The 22839-nt window shown below is 45.5% G+C and overlaps 1 protein-coding gene across 1 annotated transcript in view; it reads right to left on the minus strand.

The window, feature by feature from the left end:
• LOC143929146 (mixed lineage kinase domain-like protein) overlaps positions 1 to 19318 on the minus strand; it is a 34306-nt gene extending 14988 nt beyond the window's left edge. The window contains exons 1-6 of the mRNA XM_077453396.1: positions 19223 to 19318; positions 14982 to 15498; positions 9797 to 9934; positions 5165 to 5324; positions 4997 to 5094; positions 4584 to 4719 (exon numbers count right to left, since the gene is read on the minus strand). Of these exons, the coding sequence (XP_077309522.1) occupies positions 4584 to 4719; positions 4997 to 5094; positions 5165 to 5324; positions 9797 to 9934; positions 14982 to 15495 (1046 nt within the window). The 5' untranslated portion in view covers positions 15496 to 15498; positions 19223 to 19318. The remainder of the gene's footprint in view (positions 1 to 4583; positions 4720 to 4996; positions 5095 to 5164; positions 5325 to 9796; positions 9935 to 14981; positions 15499 to 19222) is intronic.
• Positions 19319 to 22839: the final 3521 nt, after the last annotated feature.

The following is a 22839-nucleotide window of genomic DNA, read 5'->3' on the forward strand; positions in this document are numbered from 1 at the left end:
AAAATGTATAAAGACCATGCGATTTGATTGATTTTTTTGAAAAGGTGCATGCACATTTTTTTGTGGAAACGCAGGTACAGCAGCCCATTTATTTGAATGGGCTGCTGTGCCCATGAAAACATGGCCTGCACTACACACAGAAGTGTGTTTAAGGGCCAGTTCATACCAGGATCACATGCTTTCCCGTGGGGAGCATTTTGACAGTACGCTCATTTGAATGGGCTGCAAAAGAGGAACAGACAGAAAAAGTAGTGTTTGCACTACTTTTAAAAACACACTGCACCAAACCGCAAAGTACTGTGGTACTATGCGATTTTGTGCCTGCAAACACATTGCACTTGCAATCTGTGTTTGGGGTGCCATTAAAAATAAATTTGCACCCACATGTCAACAAATTGCAAGGGTAGTGTGTTCACCCGCTGAATGGGAATAGCGCATATATCACACCTTAGCTGCACAGTGTGCTGGTGTGTACCGGCCCTCAAATCAACAAGTATAATTCCCCCCCTACACACATGAGCATGACGTTTACAGTTGACTTTACAATTTACAATCAATCCTCCATAAAGCCCAGTGATCTCTATGGTCAAATGCAATCTCCCCGCAGGAAGGAAGAGGTCAGGGTGTCCAGACCTGGACTCACCTGTGACCTGCAGTCAGGCCAGGGCGATCGCTCTCTGGCTGGCTCTAATAATGTGGTGGTGGAGCAGTTGTCCCAGTTGTCTGTCCACTCCAGCAGTGTGCCTGGTGGGCAGCAGGTGAGGCACCGGTTAAGTTCTGGTCATGGTGATGTGGCTCCTCCACCTTACCTCCCTGGAGCCTGTCTGTAGCTAGCCTGTGCGGCCAGCAATCCCAGCTGAGCGATGCGCTCCCTCGCCTGGCTGGGAGGAGGGGAAAAGGTAGCGGCTGGGTAAGCGAGGTGGTCATCGCCCAAGTCCAGAAGGGGCTCTTCAATAAGGCAAAATTCGGCCCCAAGTGAGCGTGACCTAAGGCAACCACCTAATTAAAGTTTTTGTAACAGGAAGAAGGAAGAAGCTCCTGTTCTGTTATAGCAGATTAATCAGCACAGTGCCTGTGCAGTCTAATCTGTATAACACCTGGCTGATCCTGCCAGTTCCCATGTCCCCCCCTGTGTGCTGACCACAATAATCATGGCTGCTGAGCCCCGATTACCATGGTCAGTTTACGTACCTCAGCCATCCACAGATCTCTTCTCTCCCCTCCCTCCCTGTCAAATATTCCCTGCCAGCCCCTCTCTTTTATGCAGCCATAACACACTGTATAAGAGTATGTTGAAACAAAGTGTAGCACCCTCTAGGGTGCTACGTGTAAGGGTTTTTGTGTAAGCTGCCAGTGCAGGTAGAATTTAAGCAGGCCTATGCTGCAAGCTCAGGCAGGGTGCTCAGGAGTCTCTCCTTACACGGTCATGGAGAGGTGTCCTGGAACAGGAGCTGGAGGAGACAGTTGGTCCGCATGTCCGGAGTAAAGTCATTCAGGAAGGATCCAGGGCAGGCATCAGTGAGTGAAGAGCACAGTGGAGAGATCTGGAAGAGACATGCCAGGGGAGCCAGAGGGAGAGACTGGGAGTTGTGTCAAATCGATGCAGCCATAACGGCGGGCAGGATTTGCAAGTCGGACTTGCTAGGATCAGTAGTCCATCGCCATTTATTCTTCTAAAGTAAAATCGGTTGCTGCTACAAAAGGGGTACTGCAGGCCCCCAGTCTGTAAAGGGTCATCAAGTAAATACACTGGGACTTATTCAGAGTGAGGCCTAGTCATGTTCTGATGGCATGACAGGAGTACTAGAGGAAGAAGCGTTATAAGGCAACAGTCTGTTGAGGTATGTGCTGAGCAAGAAGTGTTCTGAGGTAAAAGTCTGTCAAGTTTAGGGTCAGCCATCTTGTTCTTCTGAGAAGTGTGATGCAGTAGTTTGTACTTGAATAATTTATCCTATGGGCATCCCATGTCCCTTTCCCCCAACCAAGTTCAATCCCCCTATAAAAAAACAAGCAAAAAAGACTGTTCATTGACTGAAAAGTAGGAGGCCTCATGGAGGTCTGGGAGCAGGGTGAAAAATGTGGATGCTGCAACACGTAGCAAACCCGCTGGGCCATCGCTACAGAAGCATGTAAATGCCCTTTTCCCCCTCAATCTCTTTAGGTGGTCACACGACTCCCAGCCGCTCTGCTCCCCATCTAAGGGCTACAGCGGGAGGGGCTGAGTGGCAGTCATGTGACCTTCCGTGGCTGGTGTCAGGAGGAGATCTCAGTCCCTCCCACTGTAGCCCAAAGATGAAGTAGGAGAGCGGTCGGGAGTCATGGGACCAACCTAAAAAAGATCTGAAAATTATATTTACAAGCTTTGTTTTCAACAAAGATAATGATACAAAACAACTCGCCACCGCCCTCATCTATAGCTGGCTATCGCAGTAAGCAGTATTGGAAGGTTGAAGCAGATAAAGCCTGGGGAATGCCCAGGAAAAAACCCAAGCCTACTTACCACCAGCTCGCAGACAGACAACCGAATTAACCTGTCTAACAGTGCATTAAAAACAGGGGTTTAGTCCGCATGCATTTGCAAATGCATGCGCAAGCCACAGAGTCTCGTCACGGCACCCTGATATCTGTGGTCTAACATTAAAATAGGAGTGTCCCTACAGTGGAGGCACATACAGTCTAATGGATAAATGAGGGCAGGTGGACTGAAGGGGAGTCCACCCCTTCTTAAATTTACAGAAGCGCACCAAGCACCCAGCAAGTAGCACAATGGCTGCAAAGGTGTTGTTGCGCTGCTGGACCAATACAAGTTTTTTGTATCATAACATTGGTGTTTGTATTGGTCCAGCAGCGCACCAACACCTTTGCAGCCATTGTGCTCCTGTACCTTTAAGAAGGGGTGGGCTCCCCTTCAGTCCACCTGCCCTCATTTATCCATTAGAATGCATGTGCCTCCACTGTGGGTCCACAGATATCAGGGTGCCGCGACAAGGCTCTGTGGCTTACGCATGCATTTGCAAATGCGTGCGGACTAAACTCCCGTTTTTAAATCACTGTTGGGTTAATTTGGTTGTCTTCGAGCTGGTGGCAAGTAGGCTTGGGTTTTTTCCTGGGCATTCCCCAGGCTTTGTTATTTGTTTTCAACACTTACACAGTGTTATCGCTGCATAAATAAAGGAGGGGCTGGCATTGGTTATTTTTTTAAAGGTTACAAAAGACTTTAAAAAGCCGCCTGTGCTGCCTCTCTGAAGTTACGCCTGGGTGCAATGGACCCAGCGGGACCCTTGTTAGGGCCTGCCCTGATGTAAGCAAGGTTCACATTCCTTTTACTGTGAGTCAATATTTCACTGCAACGTTTTCCAACAAATTCCAAACATGAAAAATGGCACCTCCTGTACATCTCCTAAATGTTTTATCAATCAGCTGCCATCAATTTTGGTACAAGTCCAAAAAGACATAGAATGGTGCGTTAAGGCGATAGCCATTAAAGTGTACACCATAAATTAAATACATAAATCCCCATCAAAAAAACAAAACAAAAAATAAAAATAAAAACCACAAATGAATGAAAGTGAAACCATTCATTTCTGTAAAGATGTCCTGTAATCAATTACAACAATAACAGTCCTTTATGCCATTTCTTTGTCACATGTTAATTTGTGATCCATACTCTTCTTACTTTAAAAGTGCTCCTTTTTACAAAATGTGTACCACCTCCTATAGTAAGGGGGCTACTCACTAGATAGCAGAACAACTTCCTGATGACACCTTCCGATGGAATGCATTGAGGTCCTTATAGTGGTGGCATGTCTGGTTTCATCACGTCCCGACACCGGTAAGCGAGCAGCGAGGATTTTAAACAAACCAGGCGATTTACAGTGGGTGCCACTACATGGCACAAGGAAAAATGTGAGTTTACTGACTTAGGTTTTTAAATAAACATACTGCACAATTTGTTATTGTTTTTCCTCCATTTTGGGATATCTTTGCTGGTGATGACATTAGATATATGCTGAGCCCATACCAACAGAAAGGAATTTCATAAAAGCTGTGAGGGTCTCAGTGGCCAAAAGTTACCTAGGTATCCTTGCTGGTGAAACTGGATGTATTCTGTATACCAATATGAAGAAATTCCATATACAATAGGCTGTGCAGGTCCTGGACTGGTGGCCCAAAGCAATCTGGTGAGTGGCCTCCTTAGCATAGGTAATGCATAGTAAAAAGGTGATATATAGTATAGGTGCACATTTGTAAGAAGGAGCACTTTAAAGAAAGAAGGGTATGGATCACAAATTAAATACGTGGCGACATAAATAGCATAAAGGACGGTTATTGCTGTAATTATATGACATCTTTTTACTGCTAACAGCACTTGTTTCACTTGTGTGTGTTTTTATTTTTTGTTTATTTTTTATTTTTTAACAGGTGGTTTTATGCATCAGATTTATGGGGTACACTTTAATTGCTAGGGTCTAATACTTAATAAATCTGATCAATTGTCGCCAGCAGACTGACCATCTCCAAACTATACCAGCTTTGTCAGATAATTCAAAGCCTCCAATTATGGAATAAGATGAAGACATAACCTGTACAGTGCTTTGGCTGCATCTAGAGCCATAAGAACTCTCCGATCCCAATCTAAGTCCAGTTCAGTCTGTAACAGTTCCCGTAGCGTCCCTTTCTCACATAACTCCATCACCAGAGAGTAGGCGGTTTCTGGGCCTGAATCAGAGAAGAGAGAGGATGAGGATGGGAACAGAGACAGGAAACCAGGATAGAGCACTACAGAGAAGAGAGAGGACGAGGATGGGAACAGACAGGATACCAGAACAAAGAGCTACAGAAGGGAGGAGAGGGGAAGAGGATAAGACAAGAGACTAGGACAGATCTGCAAAAAGAATAGAAGCAGAGATGGGATATCAGAATAAAGCTAAAGAGTCTGGATCAGAAAGGGGACAGGACAGGGAAACGGAGAGACAATTGAGGTTGCCGTCCTCACCTGAATTATCAAAACAGATCCCGTAGAGTTGTAAAATATTCAAACACTCAAATTTCTTCATTGTTTGGCTCTCAGTCTGAAATGTCCTCCGAATGAATCTGGAAAAACAGAGACATTGTCACCTTCTGCCTCATGAGAGGACCGGTCTAGTTGTCCCCAGAAACTCACTCCTCAGTCTGCACATTCTGATCCTTGAATACTTTGATGGCCACAGGGCTGTTTTGGAGCTCCCCTCGGTACAGGTAATGGGTGGCTCGTGCCAGCAATAGCTCTCCTCGCTCCAGATCTTTCACCAGGATTTCTGTGATGTTCCAGTTTGGTCGGAGACCTAGTGATAGAAAGCAAAGAATTACACTTTGGAAACTAAATGGTCTATAAAACTCATTCCTTGTATAGTGTGGTGGTGTCTCTGCATCGTACATCGCTTTTGTTTTCCACAATTTTTTTCCACTCAACTATAAAACCAGAAATCAGTACTGAGTGAATATGTAACCCACATTTCTTTAGGCTGGGTTTACACTAGTGCGAATTGAATGCGAGTTTCTCCACATCCAATTCCCATGACAGGAGAATGTGATTGGCTCTCAATGGAGCCGGTTCACACATCTCCGTGGTGGCCGCAGAGCAGATTGCACAGGGGCCTGTGAGTCTTTGGCTCAGTTTCAGGTCCAAATGCCGGCAAAAATTCGGCCCGATTTGTCCCTGAAACAGAGAACAGGGACGCACCGGTTCCCCATTGTGAGCTGCTTCTGCACTTAGTGTGAACCCAGCCTCACACTGCCTTCTAAGGTCTTGGCTGTCATGGTAATCCAACAGCTGCTCCACTTTGATTACAAAGAACAAGGTTTCCCCCTTAACTCATCAGGTATAAAAACTTACACGGAACCCAATGCAAAAAATAAAAAAGTCTATTTTTTATAGAATAGAATTCCAAATTAATATAAGCTCCCTCTCAACTGCAGACCGCAACAACCACCAACTGGGGAAGAGGCGGCCCTGGTAATCAATATATAACACACACACACCATTAGAAATAAAAATAAAAAACCAGGACATCATTGGCCAAATATGGACATGACCATATTTGGTCAAGGACATCACATATGTCCAACAATGTGAGATATTACCCATGGAAGTGCTCAGCCCCCATGCCATTTCTGTGGGCAATCTCTTGCTTATAAGCCCATTAACCACTTGCTTACTGGGCACTTAAACCCCCCTCAGTCCCAGACCAATTTTCAGCTTTCAGCGCTGATGCACTTTGAATGACAATTGCGCGGTCATACAACACTATACCCAAATGAAATTTTTATCATTTTTTTCCCACAAATAGAGCTTTCTTTTGGTGGTATTTAGTTACAGCTCGGAGTTTTATTTTTTGCTAAACAAACAAAAAAAGATGCAAAAAAATAAAAATAAAAAATCATGTTTTAATAGTTTGTTATACAATTTTGCAAACGGGTCATTTTTCTCCTTCATTGAAGTGCGCTGATTAGGCGGCACTGATGGCTGCATTGGTGGGCACTGATGGGCTGCATTGGTGGGCACTGATGGGCTGCATTGGTGGGCACTGATGGGCTGCATTGGTGGGCACTGATAGGCATAGTTAAGGCGGCACTAATAGGCACAGATAAGGCGGCACCGATCGGCACAGATAAGGCGGCACTGATGGGCAAAGATGGGCACAGATAAGATGGCATGGATGGGTGGCACGGATAAGTGGCACGGATGGGCACTGATAGGTACCACTGATAGATGGGACTGATGGGCACTGATAGGTGGCTCTGATAGGTGGCACTGCTGGGCACTGATGGGCGGCACTGCTGGGCACTGATGGGCGGCACTGTTGGTGGCACTGCTGGATGGCACTGTGGGTGGCACTGTGGGTGGCGCTGGGGGCACTATGGGCACTGCTGGGTGGCACTGATGGGGGGCACTTACTTTCATTCAGGATGGCACTGCGGTGGGCAGGTGGGCACTGGCAGGGGGCAGGTGGTCAGCTGTATTGCTGGCCGTGATCGGGACTGATGTCCCGATCACGGCCGCCGGTGATCGGCTTTTTTTTTCTCTCCTCGCGCTGTCAGCGCGAGGAGGAATAATAGCCGATTACCGGCTCCGTTCTGTCACATGATCAGCTGTCATTGGCTGACAGCTGATCACGTGATAAGGGGTCGGGATCGACCCCTTACACGGATCGGTGATCAGGCGAGTCTCATGGACTCGCCGATCACAGAGCGCGCCGTGCGCGCCCCTCAGGGGGCGCGCAGGCCGCTCGTAACCAGGACGACGTCAATAGACGTAGTCCTGGAAATGTAGGTCCACGCTAATGCCGTCATTTGGCAATAGCGCGAATCTCAAGTGGTTAAATGGGCAGAACTTTTTTTAAAAAATTTAGTTCCCATTTATGTGGTTCAGCTTCAGCCCCCAAGCTTTAGTCTTGCTCATCAAACCCAGGTGTGTTCAGCGCATAGCTGTTGACCTACTAGCTCCAATATTTTCTGCATAAGAGGACCTGTATCAATCATGCAACAGTGTATTAGGAGTACTTGTACTCTGTATCTCGCCTATAAGGCGAACATCCACTTAAATTTTTTGTTCTTCTTGAATGTTGGGTTGAGAATATAGTATGGCTGCCTTCAGAGGCGTAACTAAAACCTTCAGGTCCCTGATGCAAGAAACCATGAAGGGCCTCTCTGACCCCCAGCTGCCCTTTATTGTGGTCCCATAGCAGGACTCTTTCACATGTTCTGCTGTGGGCCACCTCCCTGCTGTCTTGGGGCTGCCCCACGGTGGGAGGAGAACACCAGGGCCCAGTCGCAAGGACCTTTCCTACCCTGGCAGTTCTGCCACTGGTGACAGTAATTTTTATTTTATCGGGGGGCAGCAGAACCCAGGTCAGTTATAGTAGGTGGTTGATGTAATTAATACTTTGTTGACCCTCATAGGCTCCTCTACCCTGCCCCCTCTTGTGGAACTTTTAGTTCGGCCTTCTCTGGTTCCCCTTCCCCCATGACAGGTCCTCTGTCCCCTCACACTGCCTGGTGTATTGCTCAGGAACAGGAAGACAGGGCTGGCTCAGTGATGGGGGTGGGGGGTTACCAATCTCTAATCCCTTCTCCAATGACAGGTCCTCTTTACTTCTCCCACTGGCCAGTGAAAGGTTCAGGGACAGGAGGGTGGATCAGGCTCAGTGACAGGGGGGGCATGGTTACCAGTCTCTAATCTCCTCCCCAACGACAAGTACTCTTTACCCCTCATCGATTGGTATAAGGCTCAGGGACAGCAGAGAAAGTGGGTTCAGTGACAGGGGGGGGGGGGGGGCGATGTTACAGGTTTCTGAATCCCCTCCCACTGATGGTATATGGCTCAGGGACAGAAGGGCAAATCAGGCTCAGGTACATGGCATTGGGTTACAATTAACATACCAGTCTAGCTCATGCCTGCTTCTGCCATGCTGTCATTGTCCAGGGGGGGGCTGCTGTCATCCGCACTACCACACCGTCATATCTCACTCTGCACCTCCTGCCCCACTCCCTCACATCATGCTGGGTACTATGGAGTTTGGCACTGAAAAGCCGAATGGGCTCCCTGGGGCCAGGTCACAATTGAGACCTATAGCTACACCCCTGGCCGCCTTCCTAAAGATTGGGGATTTGGCCTTGCCTGCTTTTCTCATTTGGAAGTTAAAACTGAGGCAATAATGAGCATTTTCTTAGTAGGAATGGGCCAAATAACCCCCAGTTCGGTTTGCACCAGAACACCAAAGTCTATGGGACGCGAACATGAAAAAAAAAAAATCAAAAGTGCCAATTTTAAAGGCTTATATGCAAGTTATTGCTATAAAAAGTTTATAGGGACCTGGGTACTGCCCTAGGGGACATGTATCAATGTAAAAAACAAAACAAAAATAATTTTTTTTTTTTTTTTTTTTAAGAAAACACACACCACACAGTTTTTTCCAGGAGCAGTGATTTTAATAATGCTTAAAGTTAAATAAAAAATTAAAGATTCCTTTAAATATCGTGCCCGAGGGGTCCCCCTAGTAAGCATCTGTGCATTCTGTAGAAAAACTGCCTGTTGTGGTTTTTACTCTTGGTGAATGGGTAGGGGTATAATGTACCCAATACCCATTCACATGGGGGGAGGGGGGGGTCTGGGGGCCCCTTATTAAAGGGGGCTTCCAGATTCCAATAAGCCCCCCCTCAGACCCCGAAAATCAATGGCCAGGGTTGTTGGGAAGAGGCTCTTGTCCCCATCAACAAGATGCTTTGGAGGGCACCCCAAAGCACCCTCCCCAGGGCTACCGGGCTGGTACAGTTTGGGGGGGCGCTCGCTCATCCCCTATCCTTTTACTTTTGGGGGACCCCAATGCGTTTTTTTTTGGTCTTTAATTGGTTAAGGGGGAACACTATGACAAGGTCAATACACAATTATATACTCTGCACTGAAGAGATTAAAATAAAAATGATATTATATATATTGACCAAGCATGGCTCTCGCAGCAGCGCTGTGATGTGTCAAAGCATGCAGGTCAGGTGCAAGCTTTAGCCAATCAGCAGCTATCGATGCACTGCTATTTCGCAGTGCATTATGGGGCGCTTTGCAGCACTCAAATTTGCCACGAATGCCCCTTATGTTAGTTTGTTCTCCTAACAAACGAACAGCTGATGTTTGAGTCGAACATACAGCTCATCTCTTAGTAGGCAGGAGCGACATTTTCTCTGCTACATCAGGAATTTCTGGACTTAACTCACAATATTCTTGTCGAGGTGTCACTAGGATGGCCTTCTTAATACTTACATGCAATACTAATTTGAGACAGTTTAATGCTCAGGTCACTTGTCTCTTCCTCCCTCAGCTGGTCACTTGTCTTACCCATCCAAAACATTGATTTTTTTATGTTGAACCCCTTGATTCCAGACTCCAATGTTGCTTGACCTGCATTAAACAAAAATGGAGACAAAGGGGTTGATCATCAAGTACAAAGAGGCTGTCCACTTTGCATGGGAATTTTCACTTCAATAAAAATAAGAACACAAACAAAAAACACACAGCATTACAGTAGTGTTGCTTGCACATTAACCCTTTCATGACTAAGCCTATTTTTGGAATTTGGTGTTTATAAGTTGAAATCCATATTTTTTGCTAGAAAATTACTTGGAACCCCCAAACATATATATATATATATATTAGCAGAGACTCTAGAGAATAAAACGGCGATTGTTGCAATATTTTATGTGACACGGTATTTGCACAGTGGTGTTTTAAACGCAACTTTTTGGGAAAAGGGACACTTTCATGAATTAAAAAAAAAACTAAACAGTAAAATAAGCCCAATTTTAATGCATAATGTGAAAGATAATGTTACGCCGAGTACATAGATACCAAACATGTCACACTTTAGAATTGCACGCACTCGTGGATTGACGACAAAGTACGGTACCTAAAAATCTCAATAGGCGACGCTTTAATATTTTTTGCGGTTACCAGGTTAGCGTTGCAGAGGAGGTCTAGTGCTAGAATTATTGCTCTCGCTCTGACGATCGTGGTGATACCTCACATGTGTGATTTGAACACCATTTACATATGCGGGCGCGACTTCCGTATGCGTTTTCTTTGCTTTGCGGGGGCGGCAGGCGCTTTAAAAAAAAAAAAAATTTATTTTTTTTTCTTAAAATTATTTGATCACTTTTATTGCTGTCACAAGGAATGTAAACATCCCTTGTGACAGTAATAGGTGGTGACAGGTACTCTTTATGGAGGGATCGGGGGTCTAAAAGACCCCCCACCCCTCCTTTACACTTTAATGTATTCAGATCGCCGAAAACTGTGATTCTGAATACCGTATATATTTTTAAAACCGGCACCATTGGCAGCCGAGTAAACGGGAAGTGACGTCATGACGGCGCTTCCGTGTTTACGATTAGGATACTGGAACAAAGCCGATTACGGCTTCGCTCCAGTTCCTCCCCGGCAGCCAGAGGCGCCGCATCTTGAAATCGGTGCTCCCGATCGAGCGGGAACACTGGTAACAGCGGCGGGAGGCGGGGGGGGGGGGCTTTTAGCCGCTTCGGTTGTTATGGCTGGAAAGCCAGTCACCCGCTGAAAAAAACGGTACCGGGATGATGCCTGCAGGTGCGGGCATCATCCCGGTATACCCCTCGGAAGCCGAGTACGCACATCTGCGTACGCTCGGCGGGAAGGGGTTATTGGATCATAGAAGTCAGCAGAGTTCACCTCATTCACCGTGATTAAGTAAAATACCCTTCCAAAAGGAACAGCCCATTTTCTTTTAGGAAATCATCCCCAGAGTGTTCTTACATTTTCCAGGTGGGTGAAATCACAGCTGGAAACTAAAATGGAGAATATTATGGATCTTTCTTCACTGAAGTTATCTGTTCAACCAACAATCTCCACCTATAAACAGGCACCGGGAAGAGTCATGAAAGGCACTATATGGCCAGAAGTCCTTGGACCCCTAACCACCATAACTATATGAACTTGTTGGACAACTCATTGGAAAGTCATGGCCATATGGACATCATTATAGAATTGCCCCATTTGCGAGACTATACCATCCTCCACTCTTCTGGAACGGCTTTCCACAAGATTTTGGTTGGTGTCTGGAAATGTATGCTCATTTGTAAGGTCCAGTATTGATGTTGGATGAGAAGACTTGGCTCGCCATCAGGTTACAATTCATGCCAAAGGGTATTCAGTAGGGTTGAGGTCAGAGCTCTGTGCAAGACACTCAAGTTCCTCCACATCAAACCATGTCTTTATAGAGCTGGCTTTGTAAACAAGGACATAGGCATACTGGAACACAAGAGAAAGAAGAGGTCTTCCCCAAACTGTTACAAGTTTGAAAGAGTACAGTTTTCTACAGCAGGAGTCTCCAAACTTTTGAAATAAAGCACCGGTTTACTTCCCTTTAAACTTTAGGGGAGACAGACTCTGGGCAGTGGGAGTAAACAATACCATAGGCTTGATTGTAAGTGGGAGTAGCAGTACCCCATCTCTGGCAACAGTGAAAGGACTAGTGCCCCAAGGGCTAGGTTAAAAGGCAAGCAAACAGGCCATATACACAGGCAGAGGATGTGATGCCATCTACCCTCGTGGAATCCTTTTCAGTTCCAGAGCGAGGAGAGGGGACATTCAAAACGCGAGTTACACCAAACAGGCACACATTTCTCCCCCCCCCCCCCTCGTTAACCCCTTGACTCCCTGTCACCAATTACAGTTTTCAGATTTTTCCCTGATCACTGCATTGGTGTCACATGTGACACTAATCAGCGTTCGGGCAGTTAGTAGTAGCCCAGGTAGCTTTAGGGTACCCCCCCCCCATTAACCCCCTGATGACCCCCCAGTTATCAGTGTCACTAGTAGATCTATTTTCTGATCGCTGTATTAGCGTCACGGGTGGCAATAGTTAGCTGGTTAGTCTCACTGTCTTATGGCATCAGGGTACCCCCATATATTACCTAATAATGGTTTTAACCCTCTGATTGACCCCCAGTCACCAGTGATCACTGTATTAGTGTCACAGGTGACCCTGGTTAGTTTTTTTTTTTTTTTTTTTAGAGCGTCAGGTCACCTGCCATAAAATTACCCAATAAATGTTTAACCCCCTGATCACTCGGCAGGTGACATCAGGTTTTAGCTTCAGGGTTAGAGAGAGTCAATCCCAGACAGCGTCAGATTAGTGCCAGTAGCACTAATACCCACGCACCATACACCTCCCTTACTAGTATAGTGTCTGAACGGATCAATATCATTAATTTTAACAGAACTTTAATGGGTATGGTTCTTTTCAGCCAGCGGTCGGCTTTCATGTAAATGCAAGCCTAGTGGCCAATTAGCTGCTAGACTGCTTTTACAATCAGTGGGAGGGAACTTTCCCCATCCCGCTGTATTCCATAGTTTTCTTGGGCTCTCCTGTCCCACCGGGGAACCTGAGAATGCAGCCGGTGGCGCCGCCAGCTGACCAGAGAGCTGATCAAAGATCAGAATGGCTCCAATCATCTCTATGGCCTAAGAAACCTGAAGTTACGAGCATTTTGCGACTTCGCAGGATATAAACCGCACCATTGGTTAAGTGGGAAAGCATTTCAACATACCGATCTTGGTGCGATCAGATGCTTTGAGGGCTAATGGACAAAAAAATAAATAAAAAAATGAATAAAAAATTCTTATTTTTTCAAACTTTGTGACAAAAATCAAGATCTGCAAAATACTCAACATGCCTCTCAGCAAATAGCTTGGGTACTTTCCAAAATGGGGTCACCAGGGGTGGAGGGCTTGTGCCAGCTTGACATTTCAGGGCCTCCGAAACTGATAGGTAGTGAGGAGTAAACCATTTCACACCCTTAGAAAGCCTGAAGGCAGTGATTGTTTTTGGGGTCCTGTACACGGCTAAGCTCCCAAAAAGTCCCACATATGTGGTATCCCCCTACTCAGGAGAAGCAGCAGAATGTATTTTGGGGTGTAATTTTACATATGCCCAAGGCATGTGTGAGCAATATCTAATTTCAGTGACCACTTTGTGTACATTTTTTTAATCACTTGTGACAACTTTTTTTTTTTTTTTTATAAAATATAATATATACATACACTCCATTTGTGGGGGGGAAAAAAATATATATAAAAATAAGACGCAAGTTTAATTTGGGTACAGCATCAGCATTGCACGGCCGCGCAATTACCAGTTAAAGCAGCGCAGGAATGGGGTAAAATCTTCCAGGGCTGAAGTGGTTAAAGGCAAAGCATGGAGACTTGAATGTTATCCCCAGGCTGATTGGAAGCTATTAAAAAAGAGAAGATGGATGTGGAGGATGGAAAAGTAATTCTGGCAATGTGATGAAGTCTCTTCCAATGCCAGTTTGCAGCATGCAAAAAGGTTTTTACACAATAATCTAATACAGACCTGTAGAACAGTGGTTCTCAACCCTGTCCTCAAGTACTCCCCAACATGCCAGGTTTTGTGAATTTCTCTTATATAAAATAGCTGTCTAAAATACCAAGTCATTGACGCTGATTTAAAGCACCTGTGCAGGATAAAGGGGGGGGGGGGGGGGGGGGGTTTAAGAACCACTGCTTTAGAGAATCTAAAAAATACATTAGTTTAATCATACTTACGATTTACTTTATTTTATTATATGCTTTAATGTATTGTGGCCCCATGCTGGTTCACAGTGCAACATTATAATATAGTATATAAGCACTTCTACTTCAATTAGACATGTGGAGAATGAAAAAAAAATTGCTTAGTTCCATTTTGTTTTGATGCGTTATTTATATAAATCTGTTTAGTTAAATTAGTTTAATTTGTATCCGAATCGATTAAAAATTTTTACAAATTCAAAAAGTTTTCGAATAATTTTCCAATTTCCAAAAGAGACTAAAATGAAAAAAAAAAAAAGGAACATAAAAAAATAAAAAAAATAAAAAAAAGAAGATGGATGAATGACTATAACCATCCTCCTATTCTAATCTATTCAAAATTGATTCTATTTGAATTTTGGGAAATGGTTATAGTCTATTCCATTATTGAATATTCGACTTTATTCTGTTTGAAATTCACATTTCAGAAGATGGTTATTTTCCATTATATTCTTTTCTATGCCTTTATTTTTCTATTCCATTTTATTGTCTTTGGAAATTGGAAAACGATTTGAATTTGAAAACTATTCTAAATTGATTCGAAAACTATTTGAATCGATTTAAATTCCGTCCAAACATTTTTTTTCCATTATTCTGGATTTATTTAAATTCTGTACTATTGTAATTCGGCTATATCAGAATTTCCCAAAAAAATAGGTGTCCGAATTTCAATTCGGAGCAAAACAAACTGCACATGTCTAGCTTCAATTAAGAATTACGTTTTCTACATATCATGCTAGAGACTACACTGGTTATAGCCAAGGCATTGCGGTTATGCCCCTGGTTATCCAGCATCTGTAAAACAAAAAAAACAAAAAAAACTCACTGTTGAGGGAAGTGCGGAGCTCGTTCAGATCCTCCTCTAGATCTTCCCGGTTCTCCTTCTTCCTGGTGTTCTCTGCAAAGAACTGAGATAACATGTTCATCTGTTGGGCAATCATCTCCCTTTGTTGGGCAAGTATTTCCTTCTGCTGTGCAAGCATGTCCCTCTGTTCAGCATCCAGCAGGAGGGAGATATGAGTGGCAGAATCCCCCAGGCGGTCATTTATCAGGTCGAATTCTTCCTTGATGCTATTGGCCTTGAGTACCTGCTTCCACCAGGAGTGGTTGGAATATTTAATGACCCAATTCCTTGCATTCTTAAGCATGGTGTCCAGTTCTTCTACCACTGCCTGCAGAGCGACAGACTTATCTGGCTGCATGTCCAGAGTCATAAGAGGCAGCAGCAACATTCGGATTCTGTTCTCTAGGCGGCGGCATTGCTTCTTGTTGGATCCAGCCTGTTCACACAGCTTGTAGATGGTCTTAGCAACAGTAAGGATGTGACTCAACTCCGCCATCGCCTGCAAGGACAAAGCAGGTTAGAGAAGAACGTATAGAGGGATGTGGAAAGGGTGAGGGTCGGGGCTTTGTCTATAAAGAACATTTGTCCCAAGATGGAGACTGGTGGGTCTACTGCTTCCCCCCCCACAATAGAATAGCATCTTAGAAGTGGACGTAAACCCAAAATGTTTTATTTTATTTTTTTAATGTCATAATGTAAAGTATAAGATTTTCTATCATTTGAGCCCAGTCTTGCCACAAAGAGTTAATCCAGCTCTGAGCAATCCTCTTTTGTTGTTCAGTGAGATAAATCTTGACAAACAGAAAAACTTTGTCAAATCCTCCCCCTTGCTGTGAGTGACAGGTGATTTACATATCTTGTGCATATCTAAGAGACATCCATTATTTTTTAATTCCCTCCCACTCCTTTTTTTCTGCTGCTCTGCCAGGATTGGATGTTCCACACTTCAGCATAATTGGGCATGCTGAAGTCATGTGGTTACTTTCCTGTCTTTTCACTGGATGTTAGAGATCATAGGAGAAGTTCAGTGTAAGAAATGCACAGGAGAAAATGCATGTTGACAAGGGGAGTGTAGAGGTGGACGGGGAGTCTACCGACATCGCAACTCCACCCACCAAGCTCCAGACAACAGACCCACCCACACAGAATCTGCAGTATTTCGGTTCTCATAACAGACAGAAGGGAAACATTTGACATGTAAAGATACATGCAGGAGGCACGTATATCCTTATAGATAACCTCTATGGCAGTAGTTTAGAAAGAATGAGAGTGGGTTTACAGCCACTTTTAGGCTGGCCATACATTATACAATTTTTGTTTATATTTATTAAAACAATATAATAATAGGTCAAACTGAAACGCTTTCAATTTGTATGCAGTCGATCGGGCCCTTGCATTACATAGTTGAAGATAAACCTAAAGGAAACTGAAGAAAATTGTATTATGTATAGCCAGTTTTAGCAAGTTAAAAAATGTCCAGGCAGGGCCTTCTCACTGGACTTGGGGAATAGCTGTTGGCAAGGCTCAGTCCTGATATCAGGCCCCTAGTAATAAAAGGGACACCAGTTTCAGAGGGGCACACAGGGAGGTGTTGTCTGGCCAATGACGACAATAGCAGATGCCTTGAACTGTCTGCATTCCACCATGCCAATACACGCTGTAAGGTTATACTTGTTCCCTTTTCTCATGCAACTGGATCAAAACTTGCACCACACAATTTTTTTGGACATACAGTTGTGCTCATAAGTTTACATACCCTGGCAGAATTTATAGTTTCTGGGCCATTTTTCACAGAATATGAATGATAACACAAACATTTTTCACTCATGGTTAGTGTTTGGCTGAAGCCATTTATTATCAATCAACTGTTTACTCTTTTTAAATCATAATGGCAACAGAAACTACCCAAATGGCCCTGATCAAACGTTTACATACACCGGTGATTTTGGCCTGATAACATGCACACAAGTTGACACAAAGGGGTTTGAATGGCTATTAAAAAGGCAACCATCCTCACCTGTGATCTGTTTGCTTGTAATTAGTGTGTGCATCTAAAAAAGATCAACGAGTGTCAGGACTCCTGACAGACCCTTACATCTTTCATCCAGTGCTGCACTGACATTTCTGGATTCTGAGTAATGGGGAAAGCAAAATAATTGTTAAAGGATCTGTGAGAAAAGGTAGTTGAACTGTATAAAACAGGAAAGGGATATAAAAAGATATCCAAGGAATTGAGAATTCCAATCAGTGTTCAAACTCTAATCAAGAAGTGGAAAATGAGGGGCTCCGTTGAAACCAAACCACGGTCAGGTAGACCAACTAAAATTTCAGCCACAACTGCCAGGAAAATTGTTTGGGATGCAAAGAAAAACCCACAAATAACTTCAGGTGAAATACAGGCCTGTCTGAAAACATGTGGTGTGGCTGTTTCAAGAAGCACAATAAGGAGGCACTTGAAGAAAGATGGGTTGCATGGTCGAGTCGCAAGAAAAAAGCCATTAGTACGCAAATGCCACAAAGTATCCCGCTTACAATACGCCAAACAGCACAAAGACAAGCCTCAAACCTTCTGGCCCAAAGTCATTTGGATTGAGGAGACAAAAAAAAAAAAAAATGTAGCTTTTTGGCCACAACCACTACATTTGGAGATGAGTCAACAAGGCCTATGATGAAAGGATAGGGAGGTGGATCGCTGATGTGTGAGCTACAAAAAGGCACAGGAAATTTGGTCAAAGTTGTTGGCAAGATGAATGCAGTATGTTATCAAAAAATACTGGCAGAACATTTGCATTCATCAGCCAGGAAGCTGCGCATGGCAAATACTTGGACATTCCAACATGACAATGATCCAAAACACAAGGCCAAGTCGACCGGTCATTGGCTACAGCAGAATAAAGTGAAGGTTCTGGAGTGGCCATTTCAGTCTCCTGACATCAATATCATTGAGTCACTCTGGGGAGATCTCAAAATGTGCAGTTCATGCAACACAGCCCAAGAATTTACAGGAACTGGAGGCTTTTTTGCCAAGAGGAATGGGCAGCTTTACCATCTGAGAAGATAAAGAGCCTCATCCACAAAAGACTTCAAGCTGTCATTAATGTTAAGGGGGCAATATGATATAGTTTCAAAAATAATTAGCATTTTTATAATCTACAGCTTTCCCAGGTGATCCTGCTATGGAAAAAAAATTGTTCAGGCCCTACCCTGCAGTGCTAGGACAAGGTCATCTAGAGCCCAGGGTGAACATGCCAAATTGTGTGCCCACCCCCAAGATGCATGAGTATTATGTGTGAGCCAAAATCCCCCCCCCCACAAAAAAATAAAAAAAATAAAACACACACACACACACACACACACACACACACACACACACACACACACACACACACACACACACAGCATCCTCACCCTCAAGCATAAATGCCTCCTCCTCTCAGCACAAATCTCTGCCCCCCCCCAGGTTAAATTATCTCCTCCCTTTTGCCCCCGGCACAAACCCCCCCACCCAAAAAAGAAACAAGAAATAATCCCCAGCACAAATCTGCTCCCCACGCCAAATCCCCCTCCCCCGATCCCCCAGCCTAGCACAAACCCCCCCTCCCAAAAAATAAAAAATAAATTAAAAAACCCCCACACACAAAAAGTACAGTGTTCTCTGTACAACACTGTGGAATAAGTCAGAGCTATATAAAAGTTATATAGTGCATGATTGTGGTGGGAGGGAGTGTAAGCTCTTCTGGTGCAGAGCACTGATGTGACTGGCTCAGTGTTCTCTGTACAGCACTATGGTATAGGTCAGAGCTATATAAATAAGAATAATAATAATAAACGAGATGTGTGAGGAAATTAGAGTGTAAGCTCCTCCAATACAGAGATTGTTCTGGTGCAGAGCACGGATGCGAAAGGTTCAGCATTCTCTGTATAGCACTGCAGTATATGTCAGAGCTTTACAGTTGAATAATAATAATAATAATAATAATGTGACTGTGGGGAGCCATTAGAGCGCAAGCTCCTCTGGTGCAAAGACTGATGTGACAAAGCATTCTTTGTACAGCACTTTGGCACATGTCAGAGCTATATAACTGTATAATAACAATGGGCCACTGACACTGTGTTGGGACATTAGAGCGTAAGCTCTGTGGTAAGGCATAGAATGAATGCTATGTCCTCTGGCAACAATGCACAATCTTTCTTTACTATAACTAAATGAAATGCTCACTTACTTGTTGTTCAGGCAGAGAAGTGGATGTGAAGTCTCAGCCTGTGTTCAGCTGTTTCAACCTATATTGCACCACTCCTGAACTTCCACTTTCATGAACTCTGCTGCAGATACTTCACATTGTATCAGCTGTTGTGCATCTCATCGTTTATCCCATTGAAATTCCTATGTGTGGTCTCTGTAGAGCGATGAAATCTGGATCAGATTATGGGATGTCTGTGTGGAGTAGAAGCCATCCTACAACCAGCCATCCGGATCAATACGTGGAATCAATTCTCTATAGAAGATGGAAGTGAAAAACTCTTCAATGACATCATCCCGGGAGATGAGACGTCACTATGGGGGGGGATATCCTGATTTACATCACAAGGAGATGACCCAACTAGACGATACTTTGTTTCAATTCCTATTCAAACATAAGTTAATTTATGTATTTATTTGATTTATTTATCCATTGATCGGTTGATCTTGATGGACAGATGGAAGTCATATATTCAGCTTGATAATACAACTTTATATATTCATGACTTTGGGTCCATTGTATTACATTATAATCAATGCTGGATGGATGCTCCGCTCCAGATAAAGGTGGTGGGGGAAGATGGATTTTGCAGAATGTCCGACCACCCTCTACCACTATGATCATAGAATAGGTCAATCGTGTGAAGAATGAATCCAAGAATTATGAATTACTTACCTGAGATCGAAGCCCCCGTATCGGCCCTTCCTCCGACCCTGCCATATATCCCGGACTGACTTCCGGGTATCGCGGCTCCGGCGCTGTGACTGGCCGGAGCTGCAATGACGTCGCTCCCGCGCATGCGGGCTAGTGCCGCCACTAACGGCATTATCGCCATTAGAAATGGCATGCTCAGTGCGCCTGCGCCCGATATCTACGGCGCATGTGCCGTAGACATCGGTGCCGCTATTTCTGCAAATATCTCCTAAACCTTTTAGGTTTGGGAGATATTTCCTACACCTATAGATAAGCCTTAATCTAGGTTTACCTGCAGGTTAAAGAGGTTGTAATGGGTTTACAACCACTTTAAAATCTGCAGACACTCCACTTCTGTGATTACATCTACATCCTCTACACCTGGGCATGTTTGTCTTATGTACATGTTCCTTTTTTGGTAAAAAAAAGTGTATTTTTATTACAAGGACAATATCACTAAAAGCCTTTTTAAAAGCCTTAAGGCCCATACACACGATCAGACTTTTTGGCAACAAACATGCAAATTAGCTGTTTTAAGGCAACATCCGACCATTTGTACACGCTCCATCAGACAAACTTTTTCGGTTTTCATCTGACTTTTGTTGGCTGTTCGAACGGACAAACTTTCTTTTAACAAAAGTCTGATGGAGCAAAGTCTGATCGTGTATACAGTAAACCATAGGACTTTTGTACAAAGTACAAACACGCATGCTCAGAACCAATGCAAAAGATCAGACAACAATACAGAAGTTGACCAAAGGTGGCAGTAAAGAGCAGCAAAACCATGTGATTTGGTGAAAGTTGGCTGAAAAAGTCCTGCTGTGTGTATGCAATACAAGTTCATGGCTGACGCCCTTTGTACAAAAATCCAAGGGAAAGAGAGTCCCGGAGCAGAAGGAGAGGAAAGGATTGGCGTAGGGACGGCATGACGGGTGTGGACAGCACAGTCATGGTTTTCAGAGAAAAAGTTGTCCCCTTGAAGAAAGGGGGAGTGGCCGAAGCAGGGGAGGCGCTCGAGTTAGGAAGCTATGCGGAAGGAAGGGGAGTGACGTCATTAGTGAGCGGCGGAGGAGAAGATTCCACACGCTCCCACCGCTCTCTATCCCCTATCCAAGTACACAGCAGCAGCGGCGGCGACATTGGATCCTGCATGGTATAGTTTCTAGTGGCGACGGCAGCGCAGGGCACAGGCTGGCTGAGGGCAAAGATAGCAGCCATTAAGGATGAAGAGAGAGCGGCTTAGTACGGGGGACCCGTGGCTCCACGTGCTCGGTGGTCCCTGCTGCAGGAGATATTCGGCCCTGACACTTCTCCCGGTGGTCAGAGGCAGCAGCAGCAGCACATGGGAGAGGGGAGAACCTCCACCCCCCCAGCGATCAGCAGCCACAGGGATCCTGGAACGGGGGACTTCAGAAGGACACAGCACAGAGGCAGGAGCGCAGGGATGGGGGATCCCAGGGTGATACGGATGCAGCACAGTACAGCGCAGTATGGCACATGGCTCTGCCCCCCCCCCCCCCCAGCTCGTCGCAGAGGCCAGGAGAAGACAGCCAGGGCTGCGGGACAAGGTCGGAGCAGCCAGTCGGCCCAGCGACGGTAAGCCATGTCTCAGGATGGTCGGGGTGACCAGTGGTACCGGGTCGACCAGAGGGAGGACCAGGAGGAGCGTTGTGACAGCGGTGAGCGGGAACAGAGAGCGAGCAATGGATGCCCAGACTGGGAGGAGGACTGAGTGCCCAAGCAATGCGGGCAGCGGGCTGGTCTGGCATGTCGGGACGGAGAGATGGATGGGAACAGCACTGCAGACCCCCCCCCCCCCCGGCGACCAGAGCAGGACCCTCTGGTGTGCAGCCAGGGGTCGTTCAGCCAGTGAACGGCGACAGACTGGAGGGAGAACTGTCCGGGTTGGAGAGGGACGAGGACCTGGGACATCCGTCAATGGTGGATTCCAGAGTGGCGGCTGGTGGGCCCAGGCCTGGGCAGCCCGGTGAGTGCAATTTAATTTTTTTTTTTCTTTATATGCTTCTTCTTTATTCAAACAAGAGAGAGATCGGGGTGGAAAGCAGGGTCCCCGAGCGAGGTTAGTTCATCAAGGGCAGGCAGTGACAGGCCCCAGGCAGAACAGCCCAGGCACCACGTAAGTGAGGAGCGGGCCACGGCGGCTACACCGCTGGCTATAGTCCAGGTTACATGCGATTCGCCGGCAATGTCAGTGGGACAGGGAAGGCAGTAGTCGATCCTCCCCAAGTATAGGCCAGCGTTCAGGCTCCTGACAGCCAGGAAAAGCAGGCGAGAATTAAGCGAATTTGGTCAGGATGGCGGTTCCTGCAAAAAAGAGAGGTTTATGTCGGTTACGAGGCCCCCTGGGGTGACCATCTTACAATGGAGGTAACAGGAAAAGTTGGAAAGGGGAGAGGATTCCTCGTACCTTTTTCAAACAGGTTACGGGCGTTCGCCATCTTGGTGGGCGTGGGGGGGGGAGGAGGCCCCTGTAGACTGCTCGACGTTGTTCGTATATATAGAAGCCATTAGCGAGGCACATCAGCCGGATGGCGGCAGGGCATGGCTGCGGTACGGCGGACAGACTCGACAACAAATGGCTGGCCGACAGTCACGGCGATGGGATAACCTGGGTGTTAGCCAGTGGATGAAGCTTATGACGGCGGAGCAGTCCCCTAATAAAGTTCAGGCAGGGGTCGGAGGTACCACAGCCGCGGGACAACCGACCGAACAGTATACGTTTGGGGGCGAGCTTCGCTTCAAACACACGCGTTTTGGCCGCGGGGGATCCCAGGGGTTCGGAAGAGGGACGAAGCTGGTGGATGGACTGGACGCTTCCTTTTCTCAGTAGGTACCCTCGACCAAAAAAGCGGCTCAGTTGTTGGACTTGGGTTTTTTCTCGAGCG

This window comes from Lithobates pipiens, unplaced genomic scaffold (assembly GCF_037356315.1).
Source record: "Lithobates pipiens isolate NorthernLeopardFrog02 unplaced genomic scaffold, aLitPip1_a1.2 Scaffold_10, whole genome shotgun sequence".
Classification (NCBI taxonomy): Eukaryota; Metazoa; Chordata; class Amphibia; order Anura; family Ranidae; genus Lithobates; species Lithobates pipiens.